We start from the raw sequence: 19,278 nt of genomic DNA on the forward strand, positions 1-19,278 counted from the left end.
TTTAAATATAATTAGCAGATAGCTGATCATGTTCTGTAATCTTTTTAATTGGAGAGAGAGAAGATGAGAGATTTTGATGATTATATATTTTTTTATTTTTTTAGATATTTTTTAATATATAGCATGTGTTTCTATTTATAGAAAAATGATATTAGAGAAATAATGTAAATACGATCGATACTAATTGATACTCATTGATTTACATAATAAATAAAATATAATACAAAATAAAAAGTAAATCTACTCATTATCTTGTTATTATTTCATGATATGATATTACATAATTAGAAATTATTTATTATATTTTATTTATAAATCTATTATATAATATTATATAATAATAAAAAAATTTATCATAAATAATTTTTTTTTCAAAATAAACCATATTACCGTACATGCTAAAATGGTAAGAATATATATTTTCTTTTCAATATGGTAATAAAATATTCTAAGAAGCCCGAACCCGACTCACCTCATGATGTCCGTTCTCACCTACTCTCCATGTCACTCATTTTTCTCCTCCTAGCTGTTGATCTCCATCCTCACAACATCTTAAAATACCCGCCCAAACCAACCTATAGTACTTGCTCTGCGACAGAGAGAGAGAGAGCTGGGACGTTCGAGTTGAGATGGGGTGGTGGTGGTGGTGTTGGCTATTTGCGGTGGTGATAATGGTAGAAGGTGGCCATTCTGATGATGGAGGAGGAGTCACATACGATGGAAGATCTCTCATTATTGAGGGGCAGAGAAAACTTCTATTTTCTGGTTCGATTCACTATCCTCGTAGCACTCCTGAGGTAAAGTACGGCATTCATCAAGAATCTTTTTTTTTTTTTTTTTTTCTTTTTTGATGATAGGTGATGATCAGCCATTAAAATCTCTTTCAAAAAGAAAGAAACGTGGCTTTAATTAGCCCAGTCGATGTTCATATGCTGCAAGACAGTGATTATATTCCAGTAGTAGTTGTGTTCAATACAATGCCTGAGCTAGCTGATGAAAAAATGGTTGTATTTCTCGATGGTATTGCCAATTAAAATCCCAACTTAATTATTCATTTCCCTGATCTTTACTCATAGTACTGTTCTTCTTTTTGACAAACCAATCTGGTTGGCAACCAGTTTCTCTGAAAAGACAAGAAAAGTCGGCCTGTTTTTTGGCAGGAAAAAAAAATAATAATAAAGTGAAGAAGAAGCTGAACTTCTACTGTCAGTACTGTGCATGCATGAAACATAGCTTACCCGCAAGCAGCAGATCATTTTGTTTGTCTAGTTCATCACGGGTGGCAGGAACTTTGTCCAACCTTTGGCTGTCTTTTTGTTTCCTTGCCACATGTTCATCTTATTCATTTGAAATGCCTTGATATGAGGAGACTCTGCTTTTTCTTTAATTTATGCTGGTTTTGACTAAAAAAGAGCAACACTGTAGGGAATGTGCACTCTGGTGTTAAGTTAAATCTGGCGAATCTATGGAACATTCATGTGACTGCAATTTAATGCTATCCATACTTAAACATATCGAAGTTGCGAATAAATTTGATGCTTCTAATGAAAGATAAAAACTGATCTAATAATTTATGAATGATATCAAGTCAATACGATATGATGAGAAAGTGGATAAAAGTATAGTATACAGTACAATCACAAATGCTATACATACATGAGAAATGTTATGGCGATTAAGATATTCCACATAAATAAATTCATAAACTGAGACGAACTTCTATAATATATTATATTTACTTTACAATAAAAATAGTTTTACAATCAAAACGTATTCTATCAAATCACGTCAATTTGTATTTTATTTTATTTTTATAAAATCTCTTTAAAGCATTTATCTACATATATACATACATATGATGAAAGAAAGGAAAATTGAGTTTGTTGTAGATGTGGCCATCTTTGATAGCCAAAGGCAAGGAAGGAGGACTGGACGTGATTCAAACCTATGTGTTTTGGAACCTTCACGAGCCCCAACCTGGTCAGGTAATTACTTAAAATCTCTCTCTCTCTCTCTCTCTCTCTCTCTCTCTCTCTCGCTGTGATATTTGGGGGCATTTGCTGTTGAACAGTACGAGTTCAGTGGAAGAAATGATTTGGTGCGATTCATGAAGGAAATCCATGCACAAGGGCTATATGCTTGTCTTAGGATCGGTCCTTTCATTGAGAGTGAATGGACTTATGGGTACGTACGTACGTATATTATATGCACCTATATTTATTTATTATTCTCATGAAGTAGATGATATTTAATTAATTAATTATAGCATTTTGAAGATTTTTTATTAGTGTTTTTTTTTTTTAAATTTAAGAAGACGATAATTTAAAGATTTTTTTTTCTTAATTTGCAGTATTGAAGTACGCAAGTGTAGCGTAATCATTTAAAAAAATGAGTAAATACGAGATTTATATAAAAAAATTAAATTTTTAATAATGGATTCCATTTTTTTCAAAGCGATTATGTGATTTTTACACATTTTACGACTATACGTAGCATTACTCCTATTATATATAATGTGAATGTCAGACTTGGCTAATTATTGGCAATATTGGAAAATTATGGGTAACGCTTTACATTTTTGCTTGAAAAATGATCGACAGAGTAGGCTCTTTTTATGAGTCCGGTCACCTAAAAATTAAAATTAATACCAAATTGTATTCTAGTAAGAGGTGATCACAAATTGCCAATTAAGTAAATATTAATATCTTTTAAAAAATAAAAAGAAACATTTGAAATTATTAAAATTGACACTCCACACCTTTTCTGGAACAGGGGATTTCCATTTTGGTTGCATGACATCCCTGGCATTATTTTTCGATCCGACAATGAGCCTTTCAAGGTAACCATCTCTCCCTCTCTCTCTACACGTTGGTCTCTGTTGTATTTCATTTTAAATTTTCATAATTTATATATCAATTTTTTAATAGTTTTCAATTTAAGTGATAGAGTTGTGAATCTGCTCGCAAGAGGTGACATCAGTCAATGTAATTTGGAAGATACAACCCAAAATAAAGAGCAGCATTAGTATGCTATATTACTTGTGCTTGCCAAATTAAAAAAAAAAAAAAATTGACTATTTTTGGGTGATTCCCTATCTGTGTAGTTTTACATGCAAAACTTCACCACAAAAATAGTGGACTTGATGAAGTCAGAAGGTTTATATGCTTCCCAAGGAGGTCCAATAATACTGTCACAGGTACTACATTCATATATATATATGCATACACACAACTTACCTATCTTGTGAGTTTCAACAAACCCTTTAGTTTCTGAGTCAAAAGGTTATGCTGGTATAGATTGAGAATGAATATGGAAACATTGAAGCAGCATTCAAGGAAAAGGGACCCTCTTATGTTCGTTGGGCAGCTAAAATGGCAGTTGGGCTCCAAACTGGTGTGCCATGGATTATGTGCAAGCAAAATGATGCTCCTGATCCTGTTGTTAGTCCTCTTGATACAAAGACTTCTGCTTTTACTACTCTGTCTTACATTGCAGCATTGCAGCCTACATATATATATATATATATATATAATTGCTTTCAATCTAGATTGCATATTCATATACCCTAGACCTTGTTGATCTGCAAGTTAATTTGACAAAAAAAATTGCAGATTAATACATGCAACGGGATGAGATGTGGAGAGACTTTTGGTGGACCCAACTCACCAAATAAGCCGTCATTATGGACAGAGAATTGGACATCTTTGTACGCTTTCATCAAAATCATTACACTAATTGCCTGTTTCATATAATTTGTTTATATACAGATATCTGTATCAATTCTCATATTTCATCCAGTGATTCATACACATAATTATAAAGAATCTCAATCTCTTGCATATGCATGTGTAAGGGGGAGAAAGATCCCCTCATCAAGTTCTGATCCAAACTTAAACGTATCAAGTGAGAGAAATAGACACATAAAGTATGCTCTATATATAATATTTGACGGTTTTCAAACATCTATTCTTTAACACGATATTCTAAACCTAGTTAAATGAGTTATTGAGGGTTGCTAAATTGGTGGTGGTGTAGCTTTCACAATTATTTTACAACTCTACTGATCACTGATGCTTTTCTTCGATTTCGAAGCTATCAGGTATATGGTGAGAAGCCATACATTAGGTCTGCCGAAGACATTGCATTTCATGTTGTACTTTTTATTGCAAAAAATGGAAGCTATATAAATTACTACATGGTATGGTATTTTCAGTACTTATTCTGCATACATTACAGAAACCCTTTTAGCTGTCTTAACCTAATTGCACACTCCATGTGTAGTACCATGGTGGAACAAACTTTGGGAGAACAGGCTCTTCATATGTCATAACTAGTTATTATGATCAAGCTCCTCTTGATGAATATGGTGAGTGTAGTAAATATGTATTATGCTTCCTCTAATTGCTTCAGTTCCAACCTCTAATAATTTTGAAAATTTTTATTTGCAAGCCGGTGTGAAGTGCATATCCTTTACACTGCTGGTAGTATAGCAAGATTCAATTTGCAAGATAATTTCATTGTAAACTTGTTTTACAAATTGAATTTTGTCATATTAGCGGTGTAGAGGGTGTGTCGTTCACACCAGCTTGCGTGTAAAATATCTCATTTTTAGGTCTATTAAGGCAACCCAAGTGGGGACATCTTAAAGAGTTGCATGCTGCTATTAAACTCTGCTCTACAACTTTGCTTCAAGGAGTGAGAACCAATTTCTCTTTAGGTCAAAATCAAGAGGTAATGTCCCAAAGCTTTATTATTCTATCCCACAAATCATTTGCATCATGTGCTGAATGAAAGATGAAATTTAAAAGATTGTGTTGACATTTGATTTTTTTGCTTATTCATGACGTATTTTAACTGAATTAGGCCTACGTCTTCCGAGAAGAGACTGGAGGATGTGTGGCATTTCTCACAAATCATGATGGGCATAATGTTACCGTGCAATTCCAAAATGCATCATTTGAATTGCTTCCAAAGTCCATCAGCATTCTACCAGACTGCAAAAATGTAATTTTCAACACGGCGAAGGTAAGTTATAACTGAAAATGTTCTCTCTAGGTGAATATCATACATCCTTGTAATTCCACAGATCATTTTTTTTTTAATACAAACAATTTACTATTTTCTAAAATTCCAATAATAAGTATAGAGTTTTCCTCCATACTGAATCGAAAGAAATCTCGACCAATCTGTTAGGTATCTTTTCAAAATATTATCCATGCATGTGTTGTAGTACTTAGTCACTATGAGATAGTCACATGACCCATTTAATAAGAAAAAATTCTCTTGCTCCTCTATATGATAAATATATAAGAATATGATTTTTTTTTTTTCTTTTTCCTTTGATTTTGTGCTAGCTATATATAGTTCTTATTCTGTTTTTCTCTTGCAAAGGTGAATACTGAGACTAACAACAGAGTCATACAACCTACCCAATTGTTTGATTCAACTGATAGCTGGGAAGAATTCAAAGATGTCATCCCAAATATTGAAGATACTGCTTCACTAAAATCGAATACATTTCTAGAGCAGATGAATACCACCAAGGATAAATCTGATTATCTTTGGTACACTCTTAGGTAATGACCATATCCCTTTCTCAGTCATGAACTTAATTTCAACACAGATATATATGTACCAATGAGGTCATCTTAATTGCTTTTATGAAAGAAATATTAATGGATTCAGCTTTTGGATTTCAGGTTTGAACACAACTTGTCTTGCACTAAGCCAGTGCTTCATGTTGAATCTTTAGGGCATGTTGCTCATGCTTTCTTGAACAGCATATATATAGGTAGACAACTTCATATATAAACATAGAAAGATCATGTAAAATTTCAAGAAATTCTGAGCATCCATCAAGTAACACTCACTTCTCTCTCTATATATATGATTGTGTTGATCAGGAGCTGCACATGGAAGTCATAATGTGAAGGGATTCATGATGGATATTCCAATTATTTTAAATAATGGGATAAACAATATTTCCATAGTCAGTGTTATGGTCGGGCTACCGGTAATTATTTTGGAATTTCTATTTTATATAATATTAGCATTGATTCCACCCCTTTTACATGTTATTAATAATTAAAATAATAATAATAATATTAATATTGTGTGAAGGATTCGGGAGCATTTCTCGAAAGTAAATTTGCTGGATTAACAAAAGTGGAAATTCAATGCATGGAGGAAGAATTCTATAACCTTACAAACTATGAATGGGGATATCAGGTTATATATCTCCTTTTCTTTTCGAACAATCATTCCAATTAATCCACCATTTTAATTCTCCCGAACGTGACATTTTAATTCCATTCCAAGTACAGGTTGGACTACTTGGAGAGAAGTTACATATATTTAGAGAAGAGAGTTTGGATGATGTTGTTTGGAGTCAAATTAACGAGACCCCAATCAATCACACATTTACTTGGTATAAGGTACGTATAATTTTACGATATTTTCAAATATTCTTCCGCTATAAATGTGGGATTTACATAAAAAATTAATTTTTTAATAACAGACGTTTTTATTTTTTAAAAAGAATAGCGATGCTTACATAACATAGACTGTATCTAACGTTACTTTAAATTTGATAACTAGCTCTCTCTTTAATTATATACTTGTATATAAAATTTTTGAAGGTATTTTTCGATGCACCGATGGGAGATGAGCCAGTGGCCTTAAATCTTAGCACAATGGGGAAAGGTGAAGCTTGGGTCAACGGGGAAAGCATCGGTCGTTATTGGGTCTCTTTCCTTGACCCTAAGAGCAACAGTCCATCACAAACAATGTAAGTATACCCATTAACACTCCTTCATGAATACTTTTGTATTTAAGAATGTTTTTCTCACGCACATACATTTAATAAATATACGTAAATAAAAAATTAAAAAAAAAAACTTCGTGATTACTTATCTATTTTTCTATGATTTTCTAGGTATCATGTTCCTCGATCGTTCCTCAAAACTTCTCAAAACCTTTTAATTTTACTTGAAGAAGGTGGTGGAAATCCTCTTCAAATTTCCTTGAACACCATTTCAATCGTGAATGAAACTGAACATAAAGCTTTCTGTCACGATAATTTTATATCCCAAAATAAAAAGTGATGAGTGCAATGTCATCCGCTCAAGAACAGGACCTTCTCAACATTGTAATGTAATTTTCTCTCATGAAGAGTAATAAAAAAGTAATAAATTTATGTTATTTGGGTATCCGTATTAAGGAAAATTCTATATACCATACTACCATTTCACTTGAATCTCACTAAGTAAGATGTGACACATTACCACCATTGAATAATTATTTATTACATACTTTTTTATCATCAAATGGTGATAGATGCACCACATCATATATAGTGAGATGCATGTGGGATGGTGGTGTGGTGTATAACATTACTCCCGTATTAATAATTGGGATACAATATTTACTTTTGGAGAAAAATTCTATACACGATATTACTATCCTATTTTCATCCCACTATATAAGATGTGGCATATTTATTATCATCAAAAGATGGTGATAAATATGTCACATATTACATAGTGAGATTAAAATAGAATGACTATATGGTGTATAGAATTACTCGTGTATATAGTCTATTTATTTTTCTTCCATTTTAAGTCATGTATATTAGTTCAAGACCTTCCATCGTTTCTGACACGGAAAAACAATTATATGAACTATTATTCCATACTTAAAAATAAATTCAATGGTTTTTGGAGCTAATTTTTTTCATTAAAGGCCACTTGAGAGTTGAGTGTTTGCCCTCCATTGCTTCTATTCCTCTAGAGGCTTTAATGTTTACCTATTTTTCTAGATAAAATCAAGGTATCTGATGAGGCTGTCTAATCCAAGAGCTCTCAATAAAGGTTAAAGTAACAATTAATTTACAACTTATTGAATAAAATAATATCATTAAAAAAATTATATATTTTGAATTTTATTTTGATTGGATGTATTTTAAATTTTAAAAAATATATTTTATTACTATATCACTACTCAATGTTATATTCATCAAAAATACTATATGTAGTTACTTATGCATATTTCTTATGCACTCTACTAATATGATTGGTTACATTATTTTTTTAATATAAAATAATTATTTTTGTCAATTATATCATTAGAGTGCGCAAATATTTGCAAAGTAATCGTTACATTTTTTTCCAAACTAATTATTCAAACTTTCTCAAAAACTTAAACAAAAAACAATTTAATTTTTTTAAATTTGAATACAAAAATAATATTAAAAAAATTATATTTTAATAATATTTTAACTCTATAATATTCTTTATTCAATTTTTTTTCTTATTTTCAAATAAATACTTAACTCAAATCATCTTATAACTATTTACAAATCCTCTTAAAACTATTTACAAAATTATCATTTCATTTTATTTCCGAAGCATACTTGTCTTGCTTCGAATAAGAATATTACGATTTCGATATCATCCCAATGCTTTTCATTTATATTTTTTAAAGTTTCTATGCGAACTATATTAATTAAATTGAAAGAGAATAATATTTATTAAACATTTAATACCATTTTGATAAACTTATCTGAAGAGTTAATATAAGTAACGTATATCCTACTTCACGATCTTGTGCTTCAAATTATATTATTTTTTTATAAGCAATGTTACATACAGTCGTGAAATTACAAACGCCGCGTAATCATTTTGAAAAAGAGTGGGGTCCACGATTAAAAAGTTAATTTTTTTTTTATGTGAGTCCCATATTAATTATTTTTTTCAAAGCGACTGCATGTCGCTTGAACAACCACGACTGAAAATATCATCCCTCTTTTCTTATTCGCATAGCAAAAATTGATTTGGACACATTTTTTATTATTTTATAAAAAGTATTGTTATATACTAATTTTAAATAAATAAATATCGTGCATTTTCTTTAAAGGTGGGGCCACTATGCCGCCCATTAAAAGTTTTTTTTTCTCTTTTTTTCTTTCCATATTTTTTAAATATATTTTTATATTTTTAAAAAATAAAAATATATATTAATATATTTAAAATTATTTCCTTAATCATTAAATATTTTTTTTTTACTGAGTAGTACACTTGAACGGTATATTTAACTGAGCAAAGTAGTTTTTTCCTTTCTTAAAAATGTAAATTTTACTGTAAAAAAAATATAAAAACCCTTTTCTATTTTCATATGACTCACATTTTTATAAAAATGCATGCGAAACTTATCTACCTCAAAAAACGAGCTCGAGTCAAAACTTTTTTTATTTTTAATTAATTATAATTAAGAATTAATAAATTAGATAAATAAAAAAATAAAAAACTTAATATTAAATTTGTACAACTAATAAGTAGAAGGTTTATTGAATTATAAGATTTATAAATAATTAAAATCTAATTAGTTGATATTTATCCAGAATAACAATATGTTATATGCATAGTAAAATTATTAATATATATAGACAAAATGATAGCATATGTCTATTTCTGATAGAGTAAAGTTATAGTTATCGAAAAAAGTCATATGAATGCTGCATTTTTTTTTTTCATTCATTTTCTTATATTCTTAAATATATATATATTTAAAAAAAATTCACAACATTACTTAAAAATTTTTACTTAATCACTAAGTAAAAAAAAATTAAAAAAAAGAATTCGGTAAAAAGAAAAGCTCCCAAATTCGGGAGCTTTAGCATTTCTCTTTCTGATATGATTCACATATATTAGTATATGAAATTATTAAATCTTATCAATTAATTATTTTACAAATTATAAAATATAGATATGAAGTAGATTCAATATATAAACATAAATAATTAGGTTACATATTATATATTTAATTCTAAAATTGTTATATTTATATTATTAGCTAATACATATATATATACATATATATAAGTATATATTTATTAATATATGAATGTATTTTAATTAGATTAAACAAACGAGTTAACTTGGACATAAACGATCTGACCTTAATGAATTTTAACCAAGTCAAATTTTTTGGAATACGTGTGATTTACTGGTCAGGTACATATCTACTTTCATAGGCAAATTTTTTTTTATTTAACTTTTAAATTTAGTTTGATTTAAATTTAACCGGACGAAAATAGAGCTAGTTATACAACAAACTCAATTCATATCCATGCCTACCTATGGTGACTAGGCCAGAATCTAAAATAGAAATTTTTTATTTTAAATATAAAATTTTCATCTCATTATTATAATTTTTTTAAATTTTTATATAAAATATAATAAATAATTTAATTTTTTCTTAAATTTTTTAAATTTTTAAATAATAATAATATTAAAATATAATATTTTAACATTTAATCTTAAAATTTAAAATTTTCATCGAAATTCTCGTGACCAAACAAAACCTTTACACAAAATCAATAAATTCGACCGCCAAACCGCGGCAAAGGCCATACTCAAGACTCCTCGACGGCCAAAGATGTCTTTTGGTTTGCAGCTGGAGACTGACCATGTCCTCCTCAATCTCCACAACCCCATCAGCACCCAGTTCGAACCTCTCACTCTTGTCCTTCAACCTCCACCACCCGCTCCCTCCTTTCGCACCCTCGTTCTCTATCTCCCTCCCAATGCCAAATCCATGCCCTACAGCCACACTCCGTTTCACTCTCTGCCGCGCCGCCCAGCCCCAGACAGGACCTCCCAAGAAACCACCGGCAAGTAAGAGGAAGAAAAAGAGTAAGGGCGGTGGCAGCGGTTCCGAAGCTTTGAATCTCCGCGACGTTGAAGTTGTTCGTGACTTGGATGTTGTTGGTAATGACAACGACGTTGAGGAGTACGTGGGCTCCGATGCGCGCTCGTTGCCGCATCAACCTATGCCGCTGCCGAAACCGCCGGCTGGGTTCGTGGTCGATAATCATGGGAGGGTTGTGAGGGCTTCAGCTGCGGCGAAGCGAATTGCCACCATTGTAAGTTTCGTTTTGCTTTATTTACTGCTGTTTGTGTCATTTGGTTATCGAGTCTGCCCTTCATTTTTGTATTGCACCGATTTTAGTTCTGGTTGGAGCCCCATTTGCTCACTTTTGTGAGTATATTTGTTTGGTATTAGTATAAATGGATGATATTTTAGGCGTCAATGGGAGAATTTTTTTTTTTTTGATATCCGTGGTGTCCGGGCCAGCTTTCACCTCGACTAATCTCACGAGAGCCTGAAATTAATGGCTAGGTATATTTCCAATGGCTCGAGGGGACTCAAACTGAGACCATTGGGGCAATGGGAGAAAAATGAACATAAAAGTGTATATTTTCTCTAATGCAGTAATGCTGGTTATGAATATACTCTACTTTTGTTTTTTTCACTAAAATAAACCGGTTCTAAGTCTTAAATAGAAGCAGTGTTTTCATAATTCAATTGATGGACTTCTGTCTATTGGTATTTGGATCCAGAAATTTGAAAATTGTAAATAACACGTGGACAGGTTGATCCTATGAACAATCTTCCACTAGAGTGCGTTGTACGGAGAGCGTTCAAAAGTTCTAAAGGGGATGAATGCATGCTGCTCTGCCCAGTTGACTCGTAATAAATGTTGCTCCTGTGTATGCAATATGTCCATAATTATATTCTAAGTTATGCTATTTTTTTCTTTGAATTTGAAAAGAGAAATACTTTTTGCAGTCGGCATATGCAGTCGGCGTGCAGTCGGCTGTAAAAAAAAAATTAATACGGGACTTACATGAAAAAAAAATTATTTTTATAATTTTTTATAATTCATGTAGGTCCCCTTGAATATAAAAAATTTTTTTTATAATTTTTATTTATTTATTCCGTACAGCCGACTGCACGCCGACTGTATGTGGTGACTGTATGTAGTAAAGTCCATTTGAAAAATAGATGATTCCTGCAGGCCTGTACAGATATTAAAGAGCACAAATATGGACGGGTGGTCAGCAGTACGTTTATTCTTCCATCTAAGATTTTTGGTTTAGTTCTGATTTATTCAGACTCGATCTGATGTTAGGTATTTCAATGCTCATTTATATATGTCAGTAACGTATTGATTTTTGCAAAGGAAGAATTTGAAGAAATCAGTTCCTAAAAACTCCAACTTAATTGAGGGGCAGTAATTAAATTCAAGTTGATGGGGCGACAAAGGAGTTGACAAGCCCTGGACTAACATGAGCAGGAGTAGAATAAGGATGTATAAATCTGTGAGGGTGAAAAGAAGTGCAAAACTAGATAGTTTTTTTTTTTTCCTCCTAATCACAAAAATAGATAGTTTAAGATTAGGGGTGAGCATCGGCCGGTCCGGACCGGCAAAACCGACCGGACCGGCACTATTTGGACCGGACCGGACCGGACCGAATTGGGTCCGGTCCGGTCCGGTCCCATTTTTAAGGGACCGAAAAGATTCGGTCCGGTCCCGGTCCGGGAGTTTTTCACCCCGGACCGGACCGGACCGGACCGAATAGAAAAAAAAAATATATTATTTATATATATTATTTATATAATAGTATTAGCATATTACTAATATATATAATAGTATACTATATGTATATATATTAAATATATTACAATATAATTACATAAATATTAAAAAAAATGTCATTAAATATTAGCATATTATATAAATATATAGTTATCACTATTACTATTATTACATATAGTTATTAGTTATAGTATAGTTATTATTACATATATTTATTAGTTATAGTATTATTACTAATAGACTAATAGTATTAGCATATTACTAATATATATATAATACTATATGTATATATATTAAATATATTACAATATAATTACATAAATATTAAAAAAAATGTCATTAGATAAAAAAAAAAAAAAAAAAAAAAAAAAAAAAAAAAAAAAAAAAAATCAACCTTGGACCGAATGGACCGACCGGACCGGACCGGACCGAATAGGACCGGACCGGACCGGTCCTGATGGAGTTCGGTCCGGTCCAGGGTTGGAAAACCCTGGACCGAATAGGTCCGGTCCGGTCCACAAAACCTCCCCGGACCGGACCGGACCGGACCGAACTCACCCCTATTTAAGATAGTAAATAATACATGTGACTAACCCTAATTAGTTGATGGGAATTTATTGTCAACTCTAGTTTAATTGGGATTATGGTCTAGTTGATTTATGAAAATTTCAAAATCAGATGAGAATTCATACATGAATTAGATAAAGGGAGATGTACGATGGGGAAATCATTTTTTTTAAGTAGGAAATTTATTGAAACCACATATTTTTTTTTTTTTATAAGTAAAAATATTATATATATCAATAGGAGTAACCAAGTACACTAGACGTATACAAGAAAACACCTAGCCCATACTAAAGAGCCTGTGAAACACTACCCAACACTACCCAATACACACCTCCCCAACCCCAGCCCCTTGTTTCCCATAAAACTAATGCTCGACCCAGAAAACCGACTACGAGAATGTCTTCACAATGCTCTCCCAAGTACATTGGTCATATCCCAAGTACACCGGAAGTATACTAGATAAACACCTAATTACAAGCTAAAGCTGAAAAATAGCACGAAAGTCATTGGGACTAATCCCATCCATTACAATAACTGAAGCTCAAAGCAACAAAGTACGAAAAAAGAAAGCTCTAATCCCATCCGCGTTCCCTACTATGAAAACAACTACCACTCCTCTCATTCCAAGTACACCACATAAGACAAAGAGGAACCATCTTCCAAACAACTGCTATTTGATGATTTCCTTGAATCCCTCTCCAACATACTAAAAGATTCACCACAATCTTGTGCATCACCCAAGCAATGCCTAACTTAGTAAAAACCTCATCCCACAAAGCCTTCGACACATCACAATGAAGAAGAAGGTGATCCGCTGATTCTCCACACCTTTTGCACATAAAGCACCAATCCATTGTAACAATGCCATGTTTCTCAGCTTATCAATAGTAAGGATTTTCCAGTGAGAAGCCAACGACCCGAAGAAAGCCACCTTGAGAGGCACTTTACATCTCGAAATATTTTTCCAAGGGAAAAAATTGGTAGAAAGATGTGACACCAAGACCTTGTACAAAGATCTAACCAAGAATTTCTTATTACGATGCTGATTCCAGATTAATCTATCCTCCCCTCCAGATTTTAAAATTAAAGCATAGAGCAAGCAGTAAAAATCAGTGATGTCCCCCACCTCCGAATCCTGAGCATCTCTAATAAATCTTACTGACCACTAAGTAAAACCAGCAGTGTTGTCCATGTAATCAGCTACGGAAGCGCCTTTATCCAAAGCAATTCTAAAGAGGGAAAGAAAAGCAATCTTCAAGGCCACATCTCCACACCATAAATCATGTCAAAAACTGATCCGGTTACCCCTACCCACTTTAAATCTGAAATTTCTGGAGCACTCCCCCATCTATTACGAATGAATTTCCACACTTCCACTCCATAAGCCCCTCTAACTTCGTTTGACCAACAACCAGCCCGAGTACTCCATATTTGGCATCAGTAACAATCCTCCAAAGAGCATCCCCCTCTTGATGATACCGCCACAACCATTTCCCTAAGAGAGCCCTATTGAAAGTTGTCAGCTTTCTAATCCCCAAACCTCCCATATATAAAGGAGAACGAATCTGCCCCACAAGAAAGCACGGAATTTCTTCTCATCCTCCAATCTGCCCCACAAGAAATCATGGAATATCCTTTCCCCATCCATGTACGATGGGGAAATCATATGAATGTTGCAATAATCTTTACTAATTAAATTTGTCCTCTTTCATTTCTATGCCTTAATGCTCTATCACCTTGATTTTTTTTTCTTGGTGGTAAGAATCAAGGTCTATTAAGCAATCTTGCACTGTCTTATTTTCCTTTTGTAAGCTTCACATTGCACATGCTTATAATCAATATATTCTCTATTTTAGGTCAACGATGAAGAAGTTGAATCACTTCTTCCATATGCTGCTTATGCTCTTGCCAAGATACATATGCATCTTGTCCATAGTGGGTATGATGGTATATATTTTCTTATTTGGAACTTCAATCATAGCAGTTCAGTATGTTTATTTTTAAATTTCTTGGTGCCTTTGGTTCTTTATTTGTGTTTCTATCAGATTCTGTCATACAGCACGTGGGGGGTTTTGCTACTCAGAAGATGACCTTTTTGATTTCCGTGCAGGCAATAGTCGTCTCTTTTAAACTAATTCATTTGTGTAGTTTGTTTTTTTTTTGCCCCCCGCCCATCTGTCTGTGCGAGAGCATATCCTGCAATTTCCAAGTTAAGGTCTTTTTTTGTGGCAATCTTTTACCATAGGGTGCTAATTGTTTTGCAGACAATGGTCAGGATGCAGATGGCTTGCCAACTGAAGGTGTAGAAATCACATGCTTCCATTTGGTAATGTGATAGCCACCTATTCTTTGAACAGTTCTTAATTTTGTGATAACTGAAGACAAACTTGCATTTTTCGCACGTGGAAAATATGCAGTTCCAGAAAACTGACTTGTAAATGTGCATGTAGCTTTTATGGAAAGACCTAATTGTTACCATATCTTATATAATTGTTATCTTCTATAATAAAATATACGTGTTCAGCATAGAATTAATTTATGTTCAGTATTGGAGCTTAGACACGATTGGTGTCTTAACCCACCCTAATTCCTTGAAGTAGCTGCTGCCAGAAAATTCCACCGATCAACATTCTTCAGGTTTCAATACTCTTTGAGCTTGATTTTTGACACCCCTTTATTCAATCTACAAGCGTTGTTTTCTTTTATCCACTGCTCGCAACACTAAAATCAAATGTTTTTAGAACCTGAAGCCATAAACGGTTGGTAGCTCTGAAATCTGTCCTATGTCAGCATTTTGGTGTTGAATGGGAGCAAATTACACCATAGATTGAATGCTACGATTCAATCTGTTTAAAGCGTTTGACAATCTCGTAGAGGGGAATAGTTTTTTATAAATCTCTATGAAAAGCGGGTAGTCCGAAAGCCCTGGAGCATCAGTGTTGACATGTATCGGATATGGCCAGATAAGTTCTGGCAACTTAAAAAATAATTCCAAATTTGAGACATGATTTGAATACAGTCACTACACGAAAGGGTTACTACTACTAAAAGCGGGAAAATAAATCCTTCACCAATCTGTTTTAGGCACTCTGTTTCTCCCCTTCTCATCTCAACCATGTTGCTAGTGCTCACTGAGGATCTCTGTCTCACAGCTGATTGGTAATGGGTGTAAACCCTAGCTGGCCTAGTTAGATTATTGAATAAAAGACTTCACTTTTTTTCTTACTTTTCTTTTTCATTTTTTTGGATGGTGGTTTGTGATGTTGATTGTAGTTTTCTACTCTATATGTGTATGTGATTTGTTCAACCCAAAATTCTGTTTTATTGTTCTTGAAAGTACTTTTTTGCTATTATTGTTTTTAAAGTACTTTTAAATACATTTTTAAATGTCTTGATAATTTTCTCTTGTCCCATAATTAATGGAAGTTTATATAAATGGCATCGATTTTAATGAAATAAACATCCCTCCTAAAATTCCCTTAGATGGCAAAAAAGATGGGAAACATATTCTAATTTGATAGTGCTATGGAAATTTTTGTTCACTGATAAAAAAAATAGTGCTATGGAAATTTAAACTAGACAAAAGTGTGCATTATTTTTTAACTTTCATCTATTTTGGAACAGTCTGGAAAGATAAATACATCATCTATTGGGGGCAGGAAGTATGTTTCAATTAAGTAATTAATTTTCATATCCTACTGTATCGTATCCTAGTTTTGAAGATTTCTCATATTACTGTATTTGTAGCTCGTCGTACGCATGTCCCATCTCAGTATCCTACTCTATTGTATCCTAGTTGTGTGATGTGTGAAGATTATAGTTATGAGCTTAATTTTTTATTCCACTGTCTCTTTAATCTGTACTTCTTTTGTCGCAGGATGGTGCACATTACATGATTTACACTCCATCTGATCCACTCCTTTTTGTTGTAGTAAAGGTATCTTCTAGATTTTAATATTCCTGTTGAAGGGAACAGTGCTGCTGACCTACAAAAGTTGAACCTGCAATTGATTGATCATGATCACATTTTATTCTATATTTTTCCTAGGGGTGCTACCTGCATGGGCGGGGCAGGGTTGATCCCTTCCCCGGCCCCGCCCCCTCCAATGGTACCCATGGCCCATTGGGCCTAAAAACTATTTCTGGGTCTAAAAATGTTTTTTTGGGCCCAAATTATCACATAATTTAAATTGTAAATTAAAAATTTGAAATATAACCATAATTTAAAAACTACTAACATTTTTCAAATTTGAGTTCCACATTACTTAAGTAAGACTATTGTATTGCGTTGGCCTCCTATATAAAGGTTGGCCTAGGAGGCCAAGGCAATGCATAAGTTCCAGCTGGACGCTTTGTGGGGGGGGGGGGGGGGGGGGGGGGGCGGGGAAGGGTTGCCCTCCCCACCATGCGGTGGCAGGGCAGGGTAGTGGGGTGTGGGCTCCCACTGCCCACCCCTAATTTTTTCCATAGGGAAAAAAAGACTTTGGAAATAGACACTCAGATTTTTTTATATTTTGAAAGAGCTATATAGTTGGCTAGCTCAAGACTAGGAGCAGCCGGTGCATGAGTTGGAAACGGAACTAAAACAGGTTGATTTTTCCTTTTGCAGAATCACAATGGAGTGTTACAAATTGCGGATGATGTAAGCAATCTCATAGATTTTTCCTTTTAGCTAGTTATAAGCAATGTCAATCTTTCATAAAGCATAGTTTAAGACTCTCCTCTCCAATTATTCTCTTACCCTATTTGCTGCATAAAAGGTGTGGAGATTATAATAGTTCCCTTATATTCTTCATAATTATGATATTTCTGGTAATACCAGTCTTTTTTCCATTCTCAGTCCTTCATAATATTACTTCTGTGCTGGTCATGTTGGTATGGGGCATCTAGGGACGCCCTGGTTTCCCTTCAAAATTTGTGAAATTTTGAGATCATAATTACTTGAAGATGCTAATTTTAACATAAAATCAGCAAATTGAAGAAGTGGCTACTTTCACAGATGAATCATCGTTAAGAGGTTAGTTATGGCAGGTGACAATTGTCGCTGGCTACTTAAAGGAATGCAACAAGCTAACCATTCTGGTCACACAGACACATGCACATAATTTTCTGTATAGGATTAGGGTATGCTGGCCCAGTAAGACTATAATGGATTAGCTTGTGTCTGGATGTCGTTTTGGACTGAGGCCTTTACTTTGTTTGCCAAAGTGTACACGTAACATTCTTGGCCCCCTGATCCACCACCCAAAAAGGATGTTTTGGATCTTCAGAGTGGTAAGAAATCTCGTTTTGGAGACAAGTTGCAGCACTATGTATGTGTCTATGCGGATGTGTGTTGTGCATCAAAGATTACTTTGTGCTGCTTGGTCCTGGTAAAACTGTTCAGAAAGAATTGCCTGCATGAGGAAGTACATAGTGGGTGAACCTAAACCACACCCTCAACCCCATTCTTACTGAGAAATAATATTCTTTGAAACAGGATCTCCTGGAGGACCCTGCCATTATAAGTTCAATAGACGAGGAGACTGAATTTAATGCGTTGGTGGTACGCACTGCCTCTTGCATAAACTTTGATTGTTTAGGTGATTATATTGGTCTAATTGACTGGATTTGGCTGGTTAATCATTATTTGCAGGAGGAAGAGGCAGCTCTTCTTGAATCATTGAAATTAGGGGAAAAATAACCCAACCCAGATGTATCAACTTATGCCAGAAGTTTTGCCATCTTGCTGGATGGAGGCTGCACAAAGTGTTCAGTTATGTACACTAAAAACTTGGGGGAGGGAGAGATGTAGAAGCACTAATATAATATTATTGTTTCCCCTTTGTGTATATATTACAAATTTATTGAGGAGGTCGTGTCTGCATGGTTGGGTTTGATTTGTGATATTATTTATCTTTTGTTTTGATCAAGTCCTCAAGATGGAGCTATACAATTTAAGTAATTTTTTTGACCAATTATAGACATTTTGAGGATCATGAACATTCCTTGAAAGAGTTTCGGTGTTTTTTTATTTTTATTTTTGGAAGACTTTGTTTTTGTGGGCTATTGCTTTAAATTTGAATGGTCTCAGCTTCCATGATTTCTTCCTTGTAACTGTTTCTAGTTCTTAAAAAGGTGTATGCATTTGTATACCGTTAGTGTATTTGGACCATGTCTATCTTTATATCAATGAAATATCTTATTACTTATCAATTTTTTTTTTTTGACCAATCATTGATACGCTATAGGGTAAATTAAATGGCTTTTAATATTTTCGTTACAACACTATA

General features: G+C 33.3%; 2 protein-coding genes across 3 annotated transcripts; both read left to right on the plus strand.

Moving 5' to 3' along the window:
• Positions 1–463: 463 nt before the first annotated feature.
• Positions 464–7,200, plus strand: LOC122307263 (beta-galactosidase 6-like). Its single transcript, XM_043120028.1, has 18 exons — positions 464–797; positions 1,890–1,985; positions 2,072–2,184; positions 2,773–2,839; positions 3,104–3,196; positions 3,297–3,440; positions 3,612–3,706; positions 4,093–4,198; positions 4,282–4,366; positions 4,613–4,731; positions 4,864–5,025; positions 5,392–5,576; positions 5,700–5,791; positions 5,904–6,013; positions 6,121–6,228; positions 6,324–6,434; positions 6,639–6,787; positions 6,935–7,200. Exons 1-18 carry the CDS (start codon positions 630–632, stop codon positions 7,101–7,103), a joined length of 2,172 nt encoding a protein of 723 aa, XP_042975962.1. The 5' UTR covers positions 464–629; the 3' UTR covers positions 7,104–7,200.
• A 3,129-nt stretch (positions 7,201–10,329) lies between these two features.
• LOC122306700 lies at positions 10,330–18,963 on the plus strand. Of its 2 annotated transcripts, XM_043119176.1 has the most exons (10): positions 10,330–10,921; positions 11,432–11,529; positions 11,858–11,903; positions 14,863–14,945; positions 15,052–15,116; positions 15,271–15,332; positions 16,884–16,943; positions 17,616–17,648; positions 18,486–18,551; positions 18,642–18,963. In XM_043119176.1, the coding sequence occupies exons 1-10, from the start codon at positions 10,466–10,468 to the stop codon at positions 18,687–18,689; spliced, it is 1,017 nt and encodes a 338-aa protein (XP_042975110.1). In that variant the 5' UTR covers positions 10,330–10,465; the 3' UTR covers positions 18,690–18,963. The 2 variants fall into 2 exon arrangements, with proteins under 2 accessions (XP_042975110.1, XP_042975111.1); XM_043119177.1 differs by lacking the exons at positions 11,432–11,529; positions 11,858–11,903.
• The last annotated feature ends 315 nt before the right edge of the window (positions 18,964–19,278 follow it).

This window comes from Carya illinoinensis, chromosome 4 (assembly GCF_018687715.1).
Source record: "Carya illinoinensis cultivar Pawnee chromosome 4, C.illinoinensisPawnee_v1, whole genome shotgun sequence".
NCBI classification, from domain to species: Eukaryota; Viridiplantae; Streptophyta; class Magnoliopsida; order Fagales; family Juglandaceae; genus Carya; species Carya illinoinensis.